This window comes from Ciona intestinalis, unplaced genomic scaffold (genome assembly GCF_000224145.3).
Source record: "Ciona intestinalis unplaced genomic scaffold, KH HT001084.1, whole genome shotgun sequence".
NCBI lineage: Eukaryota > Metazoa > Chordata > Ascidiacea > Phlebobranchia > Cionidae > Ciona > Ciona intestinalis.
In genome coordinates, this window is record NW_004191405.1 from 955 (window position 1) to 18,512 (window position 17,558).

General features: G+C 38.4%; 3 protein-coding genes and 1 long non-coding RNA gene across 4 annotated transcripts in view; 1 reads left to right on the forward strand and 3 right to left on the reverse strand.

The window, feature by feature from the left end:
• The window catches only part of LOC101241943 (creatine transporter-like), a 5,938-nt gene extending 103 nt beyond the window's left edge, over nt 1-5,835 (reverse strand). Inside the window, exons 1-11 of the mRNA XM_026839961.1 lie at nt 5,659-5,835; nt 4,335-4,419; nt 3,862-3,968; nt 3,503-3,633; nt 2,981-3,104; nt 2,365-2,680; nt 1,998-2,121; nt 1,297-1,431; nt 954-1,057; nt 438-562; nt 6-100 (exon numbers count right to left, since the gene is read on the reverse strand). Coding sequence (XP_026695762.1) covers nt 6-100; nt 438-562; nt 954-1,057; nt 1,297-1,431; nt 1,998-2,121; nt 2,365-2,680; nt 2,981-3,104; nt 3,503-3,633; nt 3,862-3,968; nt 4,335-4,363 — 1,290 coding nt within the window. The 5' untranslated portion in view covers nt 4,364-4,419; nt 5,659-5,835. The remainder of the gene's footprint in view (nt 1-5; nt 101-437; nt 563-953; nt 1,058-1,296; nt 1,432-1,997; nt 2,122-2,364; nt 2,681-2,980; nt 3,105-3,502; nt 3,634-3,861; nt 3,969-4,334; nt 4,420-5,658) is intronic.
• Nucleotides 5,836-8,165: 2,330 nt separating this feature from the next.
• On the forward strand, nt 8,166-14,953 carry LOC100182342 (organic cation transporter protein-like). The gene is made up of 11 exons (XM_026839959.1): nt 8,166-8,894; nt 10,357-10,459; nt 10,520-10,572; nt 11,023-11,126; nt 11,525-11,679; nt 11,996-12,164; nt 12,545-12,769; nt 13,084-13,298; nt 13,750-13,932; nt 14,292-14,430; nt 14,852-14,953. The coding sequence occupies exons 1-11, from the start codon at nt 8,739-8,741 to the stop codon at nt 14,865-14,867; spliced, it is 1,518 nt and encodes a 505-aa protein (XP_026695760.1). The 5' UTR covers nt 8,166-8,738; the 3' UTR covers nt 14,868-14,953.
• LOC113475616 lies at nt 13,317-14,943 on the reverse strand. The gene is made up of 3 exons (XR_003397371.1): nt 14,858-14,943; nt 14,279-14,414; nt 13,317-13,403 (listed from the first exon to the last, which is right to left on the reverse strand). It is a non-coding gene; the product is annotated as an uncharacterized LOC113475616 (long non-coding RNA).
• A 1,019-nt stretch (nt 14,954-15,972) lies between the features above and the next one.
• The window catches only part of LOC100187103 (CD63 antigen-like), a 7,451-nt gene continuing 5,865 nt past the window's right edge, over nt 15,973-17,558 (reverse strand). The window contains exon 9 of the mRNA XM_002129914.5: nt 15,973-16,344. Coding sequence (XP_002129950.3) covers nt 16,279-16,344 — 66 coding nt within the window. The 3' untranslated portion in view covers nt 15,973-16,278. The remainder of the gene's footprint in view (nt 16,345-17,558) is intronic.

Sequence of the window (17,558 nt, forward strand, 5' to 3'; positions counted from 1 at the left end):
GCCACCAATATAAACATGAGGAAAAATAAAACCGACCAGAATTGTGGAAGAGGCATCAAAGATAATCCAACTGGATATATTTGGAACACCAACCCTGGACCTGCCATGAAAAACATTTGTTTATGTTAAAGTATAATAAGCCATCTCTGGCCTTAATGAGAATAAATGTAGCTTTATCCTTGCGTAGCCAGAAAACGACAGCCGTTATAACACCTGTGTTCTGTTTCATACACCTCGTGCCCGCTTACAAGTTACCACGTATGTAACTTACTTATCCTCACATGGCGGGGCAACGTCAGTCGTTATAACACGGGTGTTCTGTTTCATACACCTCGTGCCCGCTTACATGTAACTTTATGGGTGATTATTTAATGCATGCCCAACACAGTTAGTTTTGTCCTTATAAATACATTGTATTCTCACAACTATTCACTCACCGGATTGAATCAAATCTTCTACCTTGACACCCTGTGTGTGTGACAAGTGACCAAGTAACGAAAATGTTACAACCCCCATTAACAACGATGTTGCTGCCCCCAGTGGTACGACATAAATCGATTGTCTAAACACACAATTAATGGAATTGTTAGGCTATAATAACTGGAATAAAAAAGTTTTAAAAAAATCTGGGAAACTTAAGTTTTATCTTGAAAAAATCGTTAAAAAACAAACAAAGTTTTACTTTAACATTTATTTACACAGAATACATCATATTCTATGTGGGACTTGGCACCAGTATACACAACAATACCACATACGCACACTAAATATTCTTTTAATGGCTCATCTGGTATAAAAACGAAGTGTATTTCCAACTTTTCCTCCGGCGAGACCTTCAGGGAATGGATGGCCAACGAAAAGTTGGAAATACACCATGTGTTTCATACCAGATGTGCCGTTGAAATAATATTTACATTCTGCCTGCTACCATCATACACAACCACAATACTCACTTATAAAAATCATTACGAAACTTATTGTAAGATCCGAACGCGGTAAGGCCCGGGTAAGTGATGCCAAGGGTTAAGATGACTTGTGCGCTTGCTTCTACCCATACCTGGATAGAAAGTTATACTGTGTTTACCACTGAACCACAGAATTAGAATAATTAATATAAACACATGTCTTGCAATGAGATCAGGTTATGATTACAACCCATTACTGACCACTAGATTGGAGAAAAGTCTGCTATGTGACTCACCAAACATATGCAGCTCAAAATTTAAACGTAAGATACATGCCCTTAAACAAAACTCTCATCTGTACTCAAAATTGATTATATTATCACTAACAAACCTGTGGGTTCAAAAGGTCGCCAAACTTTGGTACAAGAAACAATCGAACCCCCTCTCCAGCCCCATCGAGTGTTAAAGCACGTATGAGCAATGTTAGGAGCATGAGGTACGGAAACGTGGCGGTGACATAGACTACCTGTGGTGGGGGTGTTATGTGTGAGGTTTTAAGTGAGGTTACCCAACACCCAGGGTGCTACCATCCACTAAGGCAGATTATAGACACTCAATAATAGAGATTTCATTCTATAAGGGTGAAGTCTTCATTGAGACACACCTTAGACCTGGGATGTAGGTCTATTACCCCAACACCCAGGGTGCTACCATCTAGACCCCACTGAGGCAATTTATGGACACTCAATAATAGAGGTTTCATTCTATAAGGGTGATTGCTTCAGTGAGGCACACCTGGGATGTAGGTCTATTACCCCAACACTCAGGGTGCTATCATTTAGATCCCACTGAGTTGACTTATAGACATCAAGTAATAGATGGATTAGCATTACTGGTTAGGCCATTTATATTGCTTTATAAGATTTTCATGCGTTGAAGTAATGAGTTAACTCTGGCCCAAAGGTTGAACTTAAAATGCCATGGCATGCCTCACTGTCACTCACACAGAAAAAAATGATTGAGTTTGAATTACACTTTGAATATAATGATATAAAACACACACTGCCACCCCACAGACATTATTTCACCCACCTTTCCACTTGATCTGATCCCTTTAATAATGACGACAAACACAATAAAGTGAGCGACAACCACGCATACCAACATCGGCCAACTGAACGTGTATTCAAGGTCACCATTTTGGAAAACATAGTTTCTGTAAAGATGGCTTGTTTATACTAGGTGTGTGGGTAAGCAGATATGAGTCTAATTTTAAACAATCATGGCGGCTAAATATGTTATAATTTTAAGATTTATTAGGTAAATATTTTGGACCCAAATTAGGGACCCTTGGTTTAAACTGATATGATTGGAAAATAAATGTTATGTAAAACAAAAATAATTGAGACCCAAAATTGGGACCCATAGCCATATAAAATAAACATTGAGTAAAACTAACCTCCAAAATTGAACCTGAGATAAGGAGCTTTGGGAATATGAAAAGTTGGTGCTTTGGTTGATTGACAGGTTGGTTTGTGGGTTGATTGACAGGTTGGTTTGCGGGTTGATTGACAAGTTGGTTTGTGGGTTGATTGACAGGTTGGTTTGTGGGTTGATTGACAGGTTGGTTTGCGGGTTGATTGACAAGTTGGTTTGTGGGTTGATTGACAAGTTGGTTTGCGGGTTGATTGACAGGTTAGTTTGTGGGTTGATTGACAGGTTGGTTGAACTAGATTGCGCAATACTGATACACGAGTTCGAATTCCAATGATGACCTATGTGTGGTGTAAGACGTAAATGCATGAAAGTAACTTATTTATCCTCGCATGGCACAGCAAGGACAGTCGTTATAACACAGGTGTTTTGTTTCAGGCACCTCGTGCCCACTTACGAGTTACTATGTATGTAACTTTGTGGGTGATTGTTATTCTGTATGGCTGAAAATTTGAACAACTCATTAGTGACCACTAGGTTGCAGCAATTTTCCGTTACGTGACCGTTTAAGGACAAATACGCCCACAATGGTATCAGCATAAAATAAAACCCGAGAAAATGTATTTGTTGAACAAACGTACCACAAGTTGCCCAAGGAAGATCGGAATTAAACGAATGTCCAAGGTAAAATAACGACCATGACATGACCATCATATAGGGCGGCATTGAAAAAAAACACATTATGATGGAGCCGAACCCAATGCCCTGTAATGCAAAATATTTACAATAGAAATTGATCAATTAGATAAAAATGTTTGGGTCATTTTGTAAACCTTCCCATAAAGTTGAAAAAACGATACGTCACTTGAAGAAAATGTAACAGGTAAGATGGGGTGTAACCTAAATTATATAAACACGTGTGAAAAGTGTTGCAACCAGTTCAAGGTTATTGTTTTGTTGACACTTTGTAAAACTGGCTGTCAAAAATACTGAAGTGTCGGTCAAATACAACGTAACTTATATAAACACCTGTGAAAAGTTTGCAACCAATTAAAGGTAAAAAAAATTAAAACAAAGTGTCAACAATTTTTTATAAAACCGCCTGTCTAAATACTGAAGTGTCAATCAAACAAAATTCACAGCAAATATTAATCTTGCTTTACCTTCATGATTGGGATTCTGTTCCAAGCGTTAATTTTCCCCGACCTTGTATATTGACCCATCCCTATCTCACCAACATACATTGGCAAACCAATGATCAACATTGAACCCAAGTAAGGAACCAGGAAGGCACCTGTGTATAACTTACGTATTTATATACACATGTATCTACATACTCATATATCTACACTATAAAGAAATCTATATGAAAAGGAGACTGACGATGTCATTTAGGCGAAATATATATTTTTTATACTATTGGTTGGACTTTATTTTCGTCTGTTACTAATTTTGTAACACATAATATTCATACAACAGAACAACAACACTTTAAATATTTAAACACCAAGTCACCACTCACCTCCTCCATTCCTGTAACAAACATAGGGAAACCTCCATAAGTTACCAAGGCCAATGACATAGCCGAGTAATGAGAGGAAAAACTCGACCTGGTTGCTCCATGTGGTTCTGTGGATTATTTACCTTGGTTTATGTGCATTATATTCTAATGGAGTTTGGGAGACTTTATAAATAGCTGAATGTAACTTATATGTGTGGTCGGGCAACGATAGTCGATATAATACAGGTGTGTTTCATACACCTCATGCCCTTTTTACCATGTATCTAGGTTTGTGGGTGATTGTTTTTATGTATGGCTGACCCATAGTGACCACTGGGTAGGAATTATTAACTTTAAGTGTCTTGGCCATATAAACGCATACGCCTACAATGGTAGCAGCAACGAGCCTTAAACCAGCATACTCTGATCTAGAGACGACCACTCTAACCGTTAAAATACCAAGAGATGAACAATAACTTAAATAACAAACTAACTTTTCCGATCCTTTTACTTCCTTGTCCATTGTACAACAAGTGGAAAATATAATTACGAACGTTTGCTTGTTCTGCTCTAAATAATCTGTATTCATGGAAACATATTCAATGTCACGCAAAGACGTCGTAGCTATTTTTTAACTACGACGCACGTGAAGGCTAAATTACGACGCGCGTGAAGGCTAAATTACGACGCGCGTGAAGGCTAAACTACGACGCACGTGAAGGCTAAACTACGACGCACGTGAAGGCTAAACTACGACGCACGTGAAGGCTAAATTACGACGCGCGTGAAGGCTAAACTACGACGCACGTGAAGGCTAAATTACGACGCACGTGAAGGCTAAACTACGACGCACGTGAAGGCTAAACTACGACGCACGTGAAGGCTAAACTACGACGCACGTGAAGGCTAAACTACGACGCACGTGAAGGCTAAACTACGACGCACGTGAAGGCTAAACTACGACGCATGTGAAGGCTAAACTACGACGCACGTGAAGGCTAAACTACGACGCACGTGAAGGCTAAACTACGACGCATGTGAAGGCTAAACTACGACGCACGTGAAGGCTAAACTACGACGCACGTGAAGGCTAAACTACGACGCATGTGAAGGCTAAACTAGATGATAGATTGACAGGTCGTATGTCGGCCACGTGAAGGCTAAACTACGACGCATGTGAAGGCTAAACTACGACGCACGTGAAGGCTAAACTACGACGCACGTGAAGGCTAAACTACGACGCATGTGAAGGCTAAACTAGATGATAGATTGACAGCTCGTATGTTGGCCAGTGAAGGGCTATTCCCTACCACAGGGACCTCATTGCTCATTTGTGGTCACACGAGGTAATTATAAGATCGTATTCAAATCCAACTTCATAAACATAGCATTGTCATCTTACTTATGCCACAGTCAATCATATATTCAACTCGCCTGCGCGTCTCGGTAGTTAAGCATGTTAATTGGCAACACTGGCTCGATTGTGAAACACTATGTTAAAGTTAAATTACGCGACGAGTTGCTACACCCGTGGTATTGCGCCCTGCTGCGCGGCGTTGCTACGTAAAAGCAAAAAGATACATTCGTTTATTTACCAACAAAGTTATATAGTAGGGTGGGGGAAGATGAGACACCTTTTCATAATATTTTTTTCGTCCCATCTAGTAATAAACAAAGCACATTTACAGAATTATAAAACTGTATCCTCACGACTCCCATAAACCGTTGATAACGATTAGGATATTTAGATATTCTGTGCTAAAGGTGTCCCATCTTACCCCACCCTACTACATAAGTTTCCACAAACACTTAACCAACCAGCCAATCCAAGCTATACTCGACATACAATCCGCTAACATTAATTATGATGTGGCCGCAGTTAACTGTCCGATGGGCGGAAACATGAAGATAGGAAATGAAACAAACCAGAAAACCAAAACAATATCAATCAAAAAATACGTTGGTGTCGTGTGCAAATCGTGATAATGAAAAATGTGATGACGTCACAAAAGACAAAAAATAATGGCGGAAAACATAATTGCTAAGATGGTTCATGTCCTTATAATATTCTTTTTCATAAATTTATTAGAAAAAAACGTTCACAGAATTATAAACAGTCGCTACTCCAAACGAGCGTTGTTAATTGTTGAAAACACGATTGGGAAATATGGGACATTATGGGTAATCATCTTACCCCACAGTATTATATATAAGTTCTGCGACGTGCACATAATGAAAGGACTGTCTTGAGGCAAATTTACCAACCTAAGAAAAGTCGTACACCCATTGCTATCTGTAATTTATGTCAGCGCATGCATTTAGGAGACGTATAAGGAACAAACAAAGAAAAATATCAAACAACGACACCTAGCGTTAATAGTTAAGCGTTGTTCAGCGTAGATATTTCTTCGTTTTAAACGACGTTTACATTTTAGCTTAACTCGCCTCGGTGTAAAAAGAACAAACAAAGAAATATCTACGCTGACCTGCGCTTAACCATTAACGCTAGGTGTCGATATTAATTTATTTGTTGTTTCTTCTTCTTTTATTTTATGAAAATGAAAAGTGTTTAGATTTGTTTGAAGCGACACAGGTCGACCAAAGCCATTTAGCGCAGGAGAAAACTCGTTAGCTGGATGACAAATTCCACTCGTTTAGGGGTAAATATGCGAAAAAATTCGTTTCATCATAAATTTTGTTTAAAACACGATCAGGATATTTGGTTATTATGTGGTAAAGTGTCCCGTCTTCCCCCACTTTACTATACTACGGAATTAACAAAATAGAACGCGCATATCCAATGTCGGCAGGAAAGATGCTGATACACTCTGTTTCAATGCGAGGCGTTCCCGTTTACTGTTGAAGTTAATGGAATCCAGGGCGTCTATGTAGTTTTTAGACCTAATTAAATTTATAAGGAAAAACGATTTCTAAATATATATATATATTTCTAACAAACCGTTTGTTTGAACGTTTTTAATTAAATTTATTAAATAATTCAATTTTCTAAACAATCGCTAAACTGTAAGCGTTTACCTATCAAATAACTAAACTGGCCTAATAAACTTAAATAAAGGTGGTGACGTTTTTAAAATAAACAGCTAAAACCTCCTAAAACTACTATGCGCCTATCTTTTACAATGGAGAGCAAGCGACATAGGGACGGAGTTGGCGGTCACGTGAATAGAAAAAAAGAATATATCACGGTTTTGGGCAATTGCGCGTTCTGCTCTTTTTATTTCTGTGTTATATACATGTATGCAAATACTCTTCGTTTACTACCAAATGGAGCGATAAAGGTGAATGAAACCATAGTTCCTGGATTCTGAAAGAAGGTTGTTAATTGTTTAAAACCCGAAATATAAATCTAGGATTAAAGGGCTTACGGAACGCATTTACCTCACAGTATAATATTAATGCAGATAAGGCTTCACACGCTGACACACGTTACAAGCCCACTTTTCCTAGAAATCCACATTTTGTACACGGAATACATCTATGTGAATTTCATCTTACATAATTCGCCGCAAAGATAAATTGCAACAGTAAGTATAAAACTCAATTCCAAAGAATTGTATAGCAGGGTTAGGATGGGGTAAGATGGGACATGTTTTCATTCTCGTTTCTCGTTCCGTTTGATAGTAAACAAAGATTGTAAAGAGAAGTATATAACCGTATCCTGACAACTCTAAAAGAGCTTTGGTAGTTGTTTAAAAAACGGTGGGGAAAAGTTGGATTTACTGATCGTACTTTGTACAATCAACAACGCTCTTTTATGGCCGCGAGGATACGGTTTTATATTTTTGTAAATATCCTTTGTTTACAACCAAATGGAACAAGAGAAGAGAATGAAAACATGTCCGGTCTTACCCCACCCTATTATATAACTTTGTGGGTGAATAAACGAAAGTAATTTATATACTTTCGCGTAGCAGGACAACGTCAGTCGCGATAACGAGGGTGTAGCAACGCGTATTTAAACTTTGAAATAAGGACTTCAACATAGCGTTTCACAATCAAGCCAATATTGGCAATTTGCTGATGTTTATCTGCGAGGTGCGTTGAGTTCTCAATGCAACGTTTATGCAACAAGAGAAACAACATTGATCATATGGCCGGAAAGTGCGGTTTCCTGGCGCATCAAGCAATCACAATTTGTCTCAAAAGCAGAATGAGAATGCTTACAGTTAGCAATGAATAGGACCATAGTAGGGTCAGGAAGATGGGACACCTTTTCATTGTATTTTCTCGGCCCATTTGGTAGTCAATAAAGAGCGTTCAAAGAATTATAAAACCGTATTCTCTCATAAACCGTTGGTAATTATTTAAAACACGATCAGGATATTTGGATATTAGGAGCTAAAGGTGTCCCATCTTCCCCACATTATTATCTATAATTACCTCGTATACAAATCTAACCACAAACGAGCAATGGGGTTTATGTGGTAGAGGAGTAGTTACATCCGTGCTGTCAATCATATTTCAACCGCAATCATATAAGGATAAGAAAAGACGATCGGAGAAGTTTGGTTTTAAACGTCAGTCAAAGCTACAGCGTAATTACAGATCAAACAGTATTTGGTTTATAGTTTGTGTATACTGTGGTGGTACAGTGGCTAACGCGGCTGTATCAAGTTCCATGTGTCTAACACGGGTGTTCTGTTTCAGACACCTCGCGCCCACTTACAAGTTACCACGTATGTTACTTTATGGGTGATTGTTTTTCTGTACGGCTGACAATTTGGGAGATCCATAAATGATCACCAAGCTGGAGCAATTGCTTTTAAGTTTTATACATGGTAGCAGCAACGAGCCTCGTACCTGGTGTATATGTAAACCTCATGGTGCAAGACACATACACATTACCAACTTAACATACAGACATAGGAACAATTATCATGAAACATTTGTTCCATGGCATTGGACGGTATGGGAAAAGGTTGATATTGTTGATTGCCTTATCAGCGGTTTGCAACCCGTTCGCAGTGTTGCAATCACTCGTTATACAATATATACCACCTTATCAATGTGACTTAGGAGGAACAGACTATCAGGTAAGAGGTTTACCAAATATGAAGCCAACATGTATGGTGTGCAACACCCGTGTATTAAACCCCTTGGTTTCCAATCCGAGGATAAACATGAAAGGATCCTGACTCGATAATAAGCATGAGGTGTATGAATACACCATGTGTGTCTGGTGTATAAGAAGACACCCATGTTATAACTCAACAGTTAGCATGAGGTGTATGAATACACCATGTGTGTCTGGTGTATAAGAAGACATCCATGTTATAACTGGACAGTGAGCATGAGGTGTATGAATACACCATGTGTGTCTGGTGTATAAGAAGACACCCATGTTATAACTAACAGTGAGCATGAGGTGCATGAATACACCATGTGTGTCTGGTGTATAAGAAGACACCCATGTTATAACTCGACAGTGAGCATGAGGTGTATGAATACACCATGTGTGTCTGGTGTATAAGAAGACACCCATGTTATAACTCAACAGTGAGCATGAGGTGTATGAATACACCATGTGTGTCTGGTGTATAAGAAGACACCCATGTTATAACTCGGCAGTGAGCATGAGGTGTATGAATACACCATGTGTGTCTGGTGTATAAGAAGACACCCATGTTACAACTCAACAGTGAGCATGAGGTGTATGAATACACCATGTGTGTCTGGTGTATAAGAAGACACCCATGTTATAACTCAACAGTGAACATGAGGTGTATGAATACACCATGTGTGTCTGGTGTATAAGAAGACACCCATGTTATAACTCAACAGTGAACATGAGGTGTATGAATACACCATGTGTGTCTGGTGTATAAGAAGACACCCATGTTATAACTCAACAGTGAGCATGAGGTGTATGAATACACCATGTGTGTCAGGTGTATAAGAAGACATCCATGTTATAACCCGACAGTGAGCATGAGGTGTATGAATACACCATGTGTGTCTGGTGTATAGAAAGACACCCATGTTATAACTTAACAGTGAGCATGAGGTGTATGAATACACCATGTGTGTCTGGTGTATAAGAAGACACCCATGTTATAACACGACAGTGAGCATGAGGTGTATGAATACACCATATGTGTCTGGTGTATAAGAAGACATCCATGTTATAACCCGACAGTGAGCATGAGTTGAATGAATACACCATGTGTGTCTGGTGTATAAGAAGACACTCATGTTATAACTCGACAGTGAGCATGAGGTGTATGAATACACCATGTGTGTCTGGTGTATAAGAAGACACTCATGTTATAACCCGACAGTGAGCATGAGGTGTATGAATACACCATATGTGTCTGGTGTATAAGAAGACACCCATGTTATAACTCAACAGTGAGCATGAGGTGTATGAATACACCATATGTGTCTGGTGTATAAGAAGAAACCCATGTTATAACCCGACGGTGAGCATGAGGTGTAAAAACACAACATAATACAGTTAAACACACATATAACTTTTTACCTTAACTTGTTTTAAAGGCAAACTCTACAAAGATCTGGAGCAACTTTACAAGCAACATAAATGCCAGTGATGACCAATTGAAAAGTTCATGTACTTACCAAAATATATCTGGGAACACTGGTAAGTTGTGTTGAAATATTATTGCATTGTGTTTGAATAATGGTGATTGTTTGTCCACAGTGTCGTGTACGAAGTTTATATTTGAAGGTCCAGAGGTGTCTGCAGTGAGTGAGGTACGGGTTATATGGTGTGTGGGGACAATGTTACTTATTTATCCTCGCATGGTTGGGAGACGACAGTCGTTATAACACGAATGTTCTGTTTCATGCACCTCAGGCTCGCTTACAAGTTACCATGAATGTAATTTTGTGTGGGATTTTTTTATGTATGGCTGATTATTTGGACAACCTATCAGTGACCACTGGGTTGAAACAATTGCCATTGAATGTCTTCCCCAAGGACACATAAGCCCACTATGGTATCAGCAATGGGCCTCGAACCAGATACCTTATGGTTACAAAACTTACATTCCTACCATCGAGCCATGGCACCAGTTCATTGCTGATTTATATTCTATTCTATATGGATGTTACCCTACGGCAAGGCACTAAAGGATCTGGGACCCATCACCCAGGGTGCTACTTATAATAAGTTGGTTATCTACTAAGGAACCTACATTACAGTTCGGCTTGGTTTGTAGCAAGGCATGGATGAGACCAACTCTTGTCTCTGTTTATTTCATTGGGAAGATGGTGGGAGGTTTCTTTGGTGGGGTGTTGTCTGATAGGTAAAGTATATTACTTGTATATAATACTGGCGTGTTTTGGTTTATAAAATGGTCAAGTCTGGTGATGTGGCTGAGTGGTTAGGATTGCATCATAACTAAAGACCACCGGGTTTAAAGCTGTATTTATCCTTGGGTGAGACATTTAACAGACATTGCTCCAACCCAGTTGTCACTAATGGTTTGTGCTTGCAGTGTTCTGAGTGTTGGGGCAATGAACCAACCTCGCCATAAATTTATAAACCTTAACAAGGACCCAACCCACATCTGGTGTACAGACCCAACCCACATCTGGTGTACAGACCCAACCCACAAGGACACAACCCACATACTATAGAATTAAACAACAATACCCCCTTAAATGGACTTAAACCAAGATTTAAATGAATGAAACCTTTCAGGTTTGGAAGAAAGAAAGTTTTTCTTATATTCACTGCTATACAATTCATTGCTGCAATGAGCATGAGCTTTTCTAACAGTGTCATAACGTACGCTGTGATGTTATTCATATCTGGATCTGGGAGCTTGGTGAACTTTATGGCAGCTGTGTTACTTGGTGAGTATGTGGTGTTATAATGTTTGCTCCAACCCAGTGGTCACTTATGGGTCCCACATAGCATAATGGTTGCAGCGCTTGCCACGTAACTAACGGATACCTAGGTTTTATGTTGCTAACATTGTGGGCGTCTATGGGAGTCGTGAGGATACGGTTTTATAATTCTTTGAATGTTTTTTATTTACTGCCAAATGGGACAAGAAAATAGAATGAAAAGGTGTCCCATCTTCCCCCACCCTACTATATATAACTACAGATATTGTAGCAATTATTGTTAAGGAGATGAACAAATACTAATGAATACAAACCTCATCAGGTGTTGAAATGGTTCCTCCTCGATGTCGTTCTCTCATAGTTTTCCTCATGAACATTGGTTACTCATGCGGATACATGCTCACTGCATTGGTAGCTTTCCTGTTTAGAGATTGGAGATGGTACCTAAGGTTCACTGGGCTCATTGGGGTCGTGTACCTTCCGTATTATTGGTAAGGTTGTTTATATTATTGTTGTAACCTGATGCAGTGGCTGAAAATTTCTCTAAACAGACAAAATGTTAGTATAATAAAGTAAACGTTTTCACTAAAAGAACAATGTTTGTGTGGTTGGTATTGCGGTAATGAGCCTTTTGGTTTGCCAAATATTCTGACATGCAGTAAGAGCTCCCCCCTATATAATAGGGTACATGGGTACGGTTTTAAATGGATAAGAAATTGTTTAGAACAAAACAAATTCATGTTGCTACTTCAAATGTAAATTGCTTCACTTTTGGAGCAAATGAGCAATGTCCGTTAAGTGCCCAAGGACACTAAGCCACTACGGCAGTCTAAAACATAGTCATCGTTTAAAAAAGTGCATTGTCATCCAGGCTACTTGATGAGTCGCCGTCATGGCTAAAGAGCAACGGGAAACATGATGATGCGGCAAAAATACTTCTGAAAATTTTGAAGATGAATAAAACGGCCACGAAGGATGAGGAAGAAGTTTTCCAAGCTAAGAGAGGGGATGAAACAAAAGGATGTCTGAAAACTTTTGGGGAGCTGATTAAGAAACCGATTCTTATTGGGAGATACTTGATCATTATATGGGCATGGTAGGTGGGGTACTATGTATGGTAGTATAGTTATTCTAGTGTACATAGCAGAGATCCTACATTGAGGCATGCCATGAGACTTGTGATTTAGGCCACAGTTGGCTCTTGTAATTAAGTATCTTGCCCAAGAAAACATACGTGGATCACTACCAAACCAAGCATTGAACGCAGTATCCTACAGTTATCCGAAGGACCATTGGCAGGTGTCCTTGGTCAACGCACTTCATAAATTGTTCCGAAACTTGTCCTGGGTGGGGCCCGACAAATGTTTTTTTATTACTTTTAAATTTTTAATAAATTTGTTTTTTTCACAGGATTGTAGTGACGGTTGGTTACTATACGATCGCATTAAACACCAACAGTTTAAGCGGGGACCGCTTTCTAAACATGATGTTTGCTGGATTGATGGAATTATTGGCGTGCTGTATGTTTTATGTCGCTGTGGAGGCTTGGGGAAGACGGAACACGTACTCGGGCGTGATGGGGGTCACTGCTGCGTTGGTTGCTGCGAATCCACTGTGGATATCATGTAAGTTGTGTATGTTGGCTGGGGTGTTCATACACACTTGGGATGTTGGAATATTGGCACATTCACATAGGCAACAAATGTGGGGTGGCAGGGTAGCCAGGCTAACTGTGGATATTTGTGAGTCATGTTTTGGTTATGGATGAGGTCTAATAATATGAAAGAGACATAATAATAAAATAAAGGCAATATATTAGTGTGTTCTATATGGGTGGAATTTTTAGTGAAATATAGAGACCTGGGATGTCCTGCTTATGACTTATCCCACACTGGATTAATCAGTAAACATTACAACCAATAAGTTAGATTTGTTTCATTCATATGTTTGTTCACTGCGGGTCACAATTTAAAATAGGCAAGATCTTATACTTATAGTACACCTGGCAGCAACAACAGAAATATAAGATGATTAAACTGATTCCTGAGGTTATTCTAAACTTTATTTATATCCTAGGGAGTACAACAGTGGTGACCATCGCTACAATGTTGAGTAAACTTGGTTTGTCCCTTGCGTTCGGGGTGGTATATACTTACACAGGGGAGTTGTTTCCAACAGGCACTCGACACACAGTACTTGCTACAGCCTCATCTTTTGGTCGGGCTGGGACCGTTGTTGCACCGTTTATTATATTCGTGGGTGGGTTACTTAACATTAAACATACTTTGGTTGGTTTAGACTTTCATTAATTTTAAGAATTTGCAATAAGAGTCTTCCGCAATTGTTCTGTATTACAAAAGTATTCTATATGGGTGAGGTCCTACAATAATGCACAATATGGGACCTGGGATTTAAGGCAGAGTTGACCCATTATCTCAACATTGTATATGCACATTCTGTTTCTGTTCTATATGGAGGAGGCCACACAGTGTGGAACGCCATGAAGCCGCTATGCCAGAGTTGGCTTAGTCCATTTAAACAATTAGTCTTTATAAAATACATACAAACCCAGTGTTTCCAAATTAAATATACCCAACATACCCACCTTCCAAATCCAGGTGAATCCGGCAACACTGCCACAGCATCATACATAACAGCAGGGTTGATCGCGCTTTCCTCGGCCACTGTCATGTTGCTACCGGAAACCAAGACGAGGAAACTTCCACAAAATGTGGACGAAGCTGTTGAGATGAAAAGGTTTAGTTAATAATAACATCAAAGTAACAGTCGGTAATAGGATTAACTATCACACATGCAACTTTGTGGGTGGCGGGGCAACAACAGTCGTTACAACACAGGTGTTTTGTTTTATGCACCTCGTGCCCGCATACGAGTTACCATGTATGTAACTTTGTGGGCGATTGTCTAAATTTATGATGATAATTTAGACAACGCATTAGTGACCACTGGGTTGAAGCACATATACCTACAATGGTACCAACATTAGGCCTTTGTAATATACTGGACTTAGGAAATAATGTAACAATTCTTGATAATAACCTGATATACAATATTAATGCCTATAACGACAAACAATAAATTATAGTCCTTGAAATTGTTCTTGCTTTATAATTTTAATCTCTTTTGCAAAAATTAATATTTAAAAACTTTACAAAAGGTTTACCTGTTGCTGATTATATGTGTGGGGTATTTCAACCAATCACAGCTCTTGTATGATTCAAACCAACCAATCACAACTCTTGTATGATTCAAACCAACCAATCACAGCTCTTGTATGATTCAAACCAACCAATCACAGCTCTTGTATGATTCAAACCAACCAATTAGACCCCTTCATTCTTTCCAACCAAGTGTTATGTTTATTCAAGATATTTATATTGTTCGTAATATTACTGTTTTTTTTTTTTTTAAAAATATGATAAAGGGTATAGTGGTATAAACATTATAATGCACAACTTTACACCCATTTAATTGATGCAACTCTGGTGTAAAATCGAGGTTACATGACGTGCCTCGCTGTAGGACCTCACCCATATAGAATAGTGCATAGAGGCACAATTCATTTAAACCCGCTGGACCTCACTATAGAAAGGTAGCCATTGCATTATTACCAAATATAACAAGGGCTTGATTTGGAACTTGAAATTTTTTAAATATTTTTACCCAAGATTTATATTTTCCCCTTTTTATTATTCCATTATAATGCAGCATATGCTTGAATAGATTGCCACAATTGCTTTTGTGCGAGTTCCTAAAGTAACAATGCACCATTGTTGCATCACAGAAAGCCATTCCTTCCTTTTATTGTCCATAATATGCGGGATAAAAGCTTGTGTGATGTCATAAAGGTGCATTGTACTTTAGTTTCGAAGCTTTAATATATCCATGAACTTTTTACTTTTACTTGAGTGTACATTTAACTGGATTATGCGGTAAAAATACAACTTTATAAACAACTGCGTTAAAATTCAAGGTTATTGTTTTGCTACCTGACAAAAATATTAAAGTGTCGTTGNGTGAAATACCAACTTAACNNTTATATAAACACCTGTGAAAAGTGGTGCAACCAATTCAAAGTTATTGTTTTGTTGACACTTTGTAAACCTAGCTGTCAAAAATACTGAAGTGTCGGTCAAATACAACTTAACTTACTAATTCACTTTACTTTGATAAATAAATAGAACTTTATTTGGTGCTCAATGATCCCAAATAAATTCTGTTCTTAATCTTTACTGAACTAAAATATACTTTGGTTGTCCCTTGAGCCATTAAAACAAGTTTGATTTTACCCCAAAGTTTATTCTAATTCTGAGTAGAGAAACCAATAAACAAAGTTGATTAAAATGCAACTGGAATTGGCAGCGACTTTGGATATTCAAAAATGATTAGAAATTCACTTTGCAGCATATTCACTCATATTCATGCAGCATGTGTTATAAATCCTGATCCAATAACATGAAACAATGTGTATATAAAGGATGGCATATACTATAAGGCACTACTAACTACACAACACCAAAGCAAACATGATATAAACCAATATTGCACTAAAGTAAGCACTTTATGGTTGGTGATCAAACCTTACTATACAACATCATATTGAGACTTGATCGTCCTCATCAACATACATGAGAATATGAAGCCAATGATCTGTAAAATAAATAAGTTTGTTAGATTTACATTTAAAGGGTGTGTGTATTTTGACAAAACACTGAATGCAAACTACTCCAACCCAGTGGTTGCCATGCATTCAAATCCCAAAAAGCAATCACCCACAAAGTAACATGTGTGTTAACTTGTAACAGTCCTGAGCAGGCACGAGGTGTGTAAAACAGAACACCCATGTTATAACGACTGTCGTTGCCTCGCCATGCGAGGATAAATAAGTTACATACGGGGTAGCTTGTAAGCTGGCATGAGGTGTATGAAACGGAACACCCGTGTTATAACGACTGTCGTTGCCTCGCCATGCGAGGATAAATAAGTTACATACGTTGTAACTTGTAAGCGGGCACAAGGTGTATGAAACGGAACACCTGTGTTATAACGACCATTTTACTCGCGAGGTTAAGCGGGTTATATCCAAACATGAAAAGCAAACACACGCCCACAAAGTGGCTTCCTTGTGAGAAGGAAACGAACGACCCACGTGTTTAAAGTTTCAATAATGGAGGAATAATTAACATAGGAGGGGTTGGAACCTTTCAACTTATCAAATACTTTGAAAAATTAGGATTGCAATTCCAGCTAAACTATATCGTACAGCATGCAAAAATGAATCGAGTAATATTCGATTATTCGTACTAAAATAGTCCAAAATATTCCATTATAAGCATTAGGGAATCAACTAACTTAGTGGGATATTTAAATAGAAATATAATTATAAAATACTTTGGAATACAATTGGAATTCTGAGTTAATGATTTGGTACAACCTGCCAATATTGCATTAAGGCTCATTATAATAGCTCCGCGTAAAACTTGTTTAATAAACAAAACCAAAATAACGAATAACTAGAGTCAAAGAAATGGACGTTTTACACGACAAGTTTACAAAACAGGATTGCAACATGGTTGCGCAATACACCACGTGGCATTGAATGATAATGGTGTCTGTGATGTATTAGTGACAATTAAGTTGTTAAATGATAACAATACTAGCGAAACGAAACAGGTCTTTGTACAATACTCGCCCTCCAAGTCTTTGGGTGGCTTGAATAATAGTGTTGTCGGGTGGAAAACAATATTATTTCCACGAAACATAATTATTAATAATATTCTAAAATTTAACCAATACATTAACCACCCCACCCCACCAATACATCAACCACCCCACCCCACCAATACATAACCACCCCACCAATA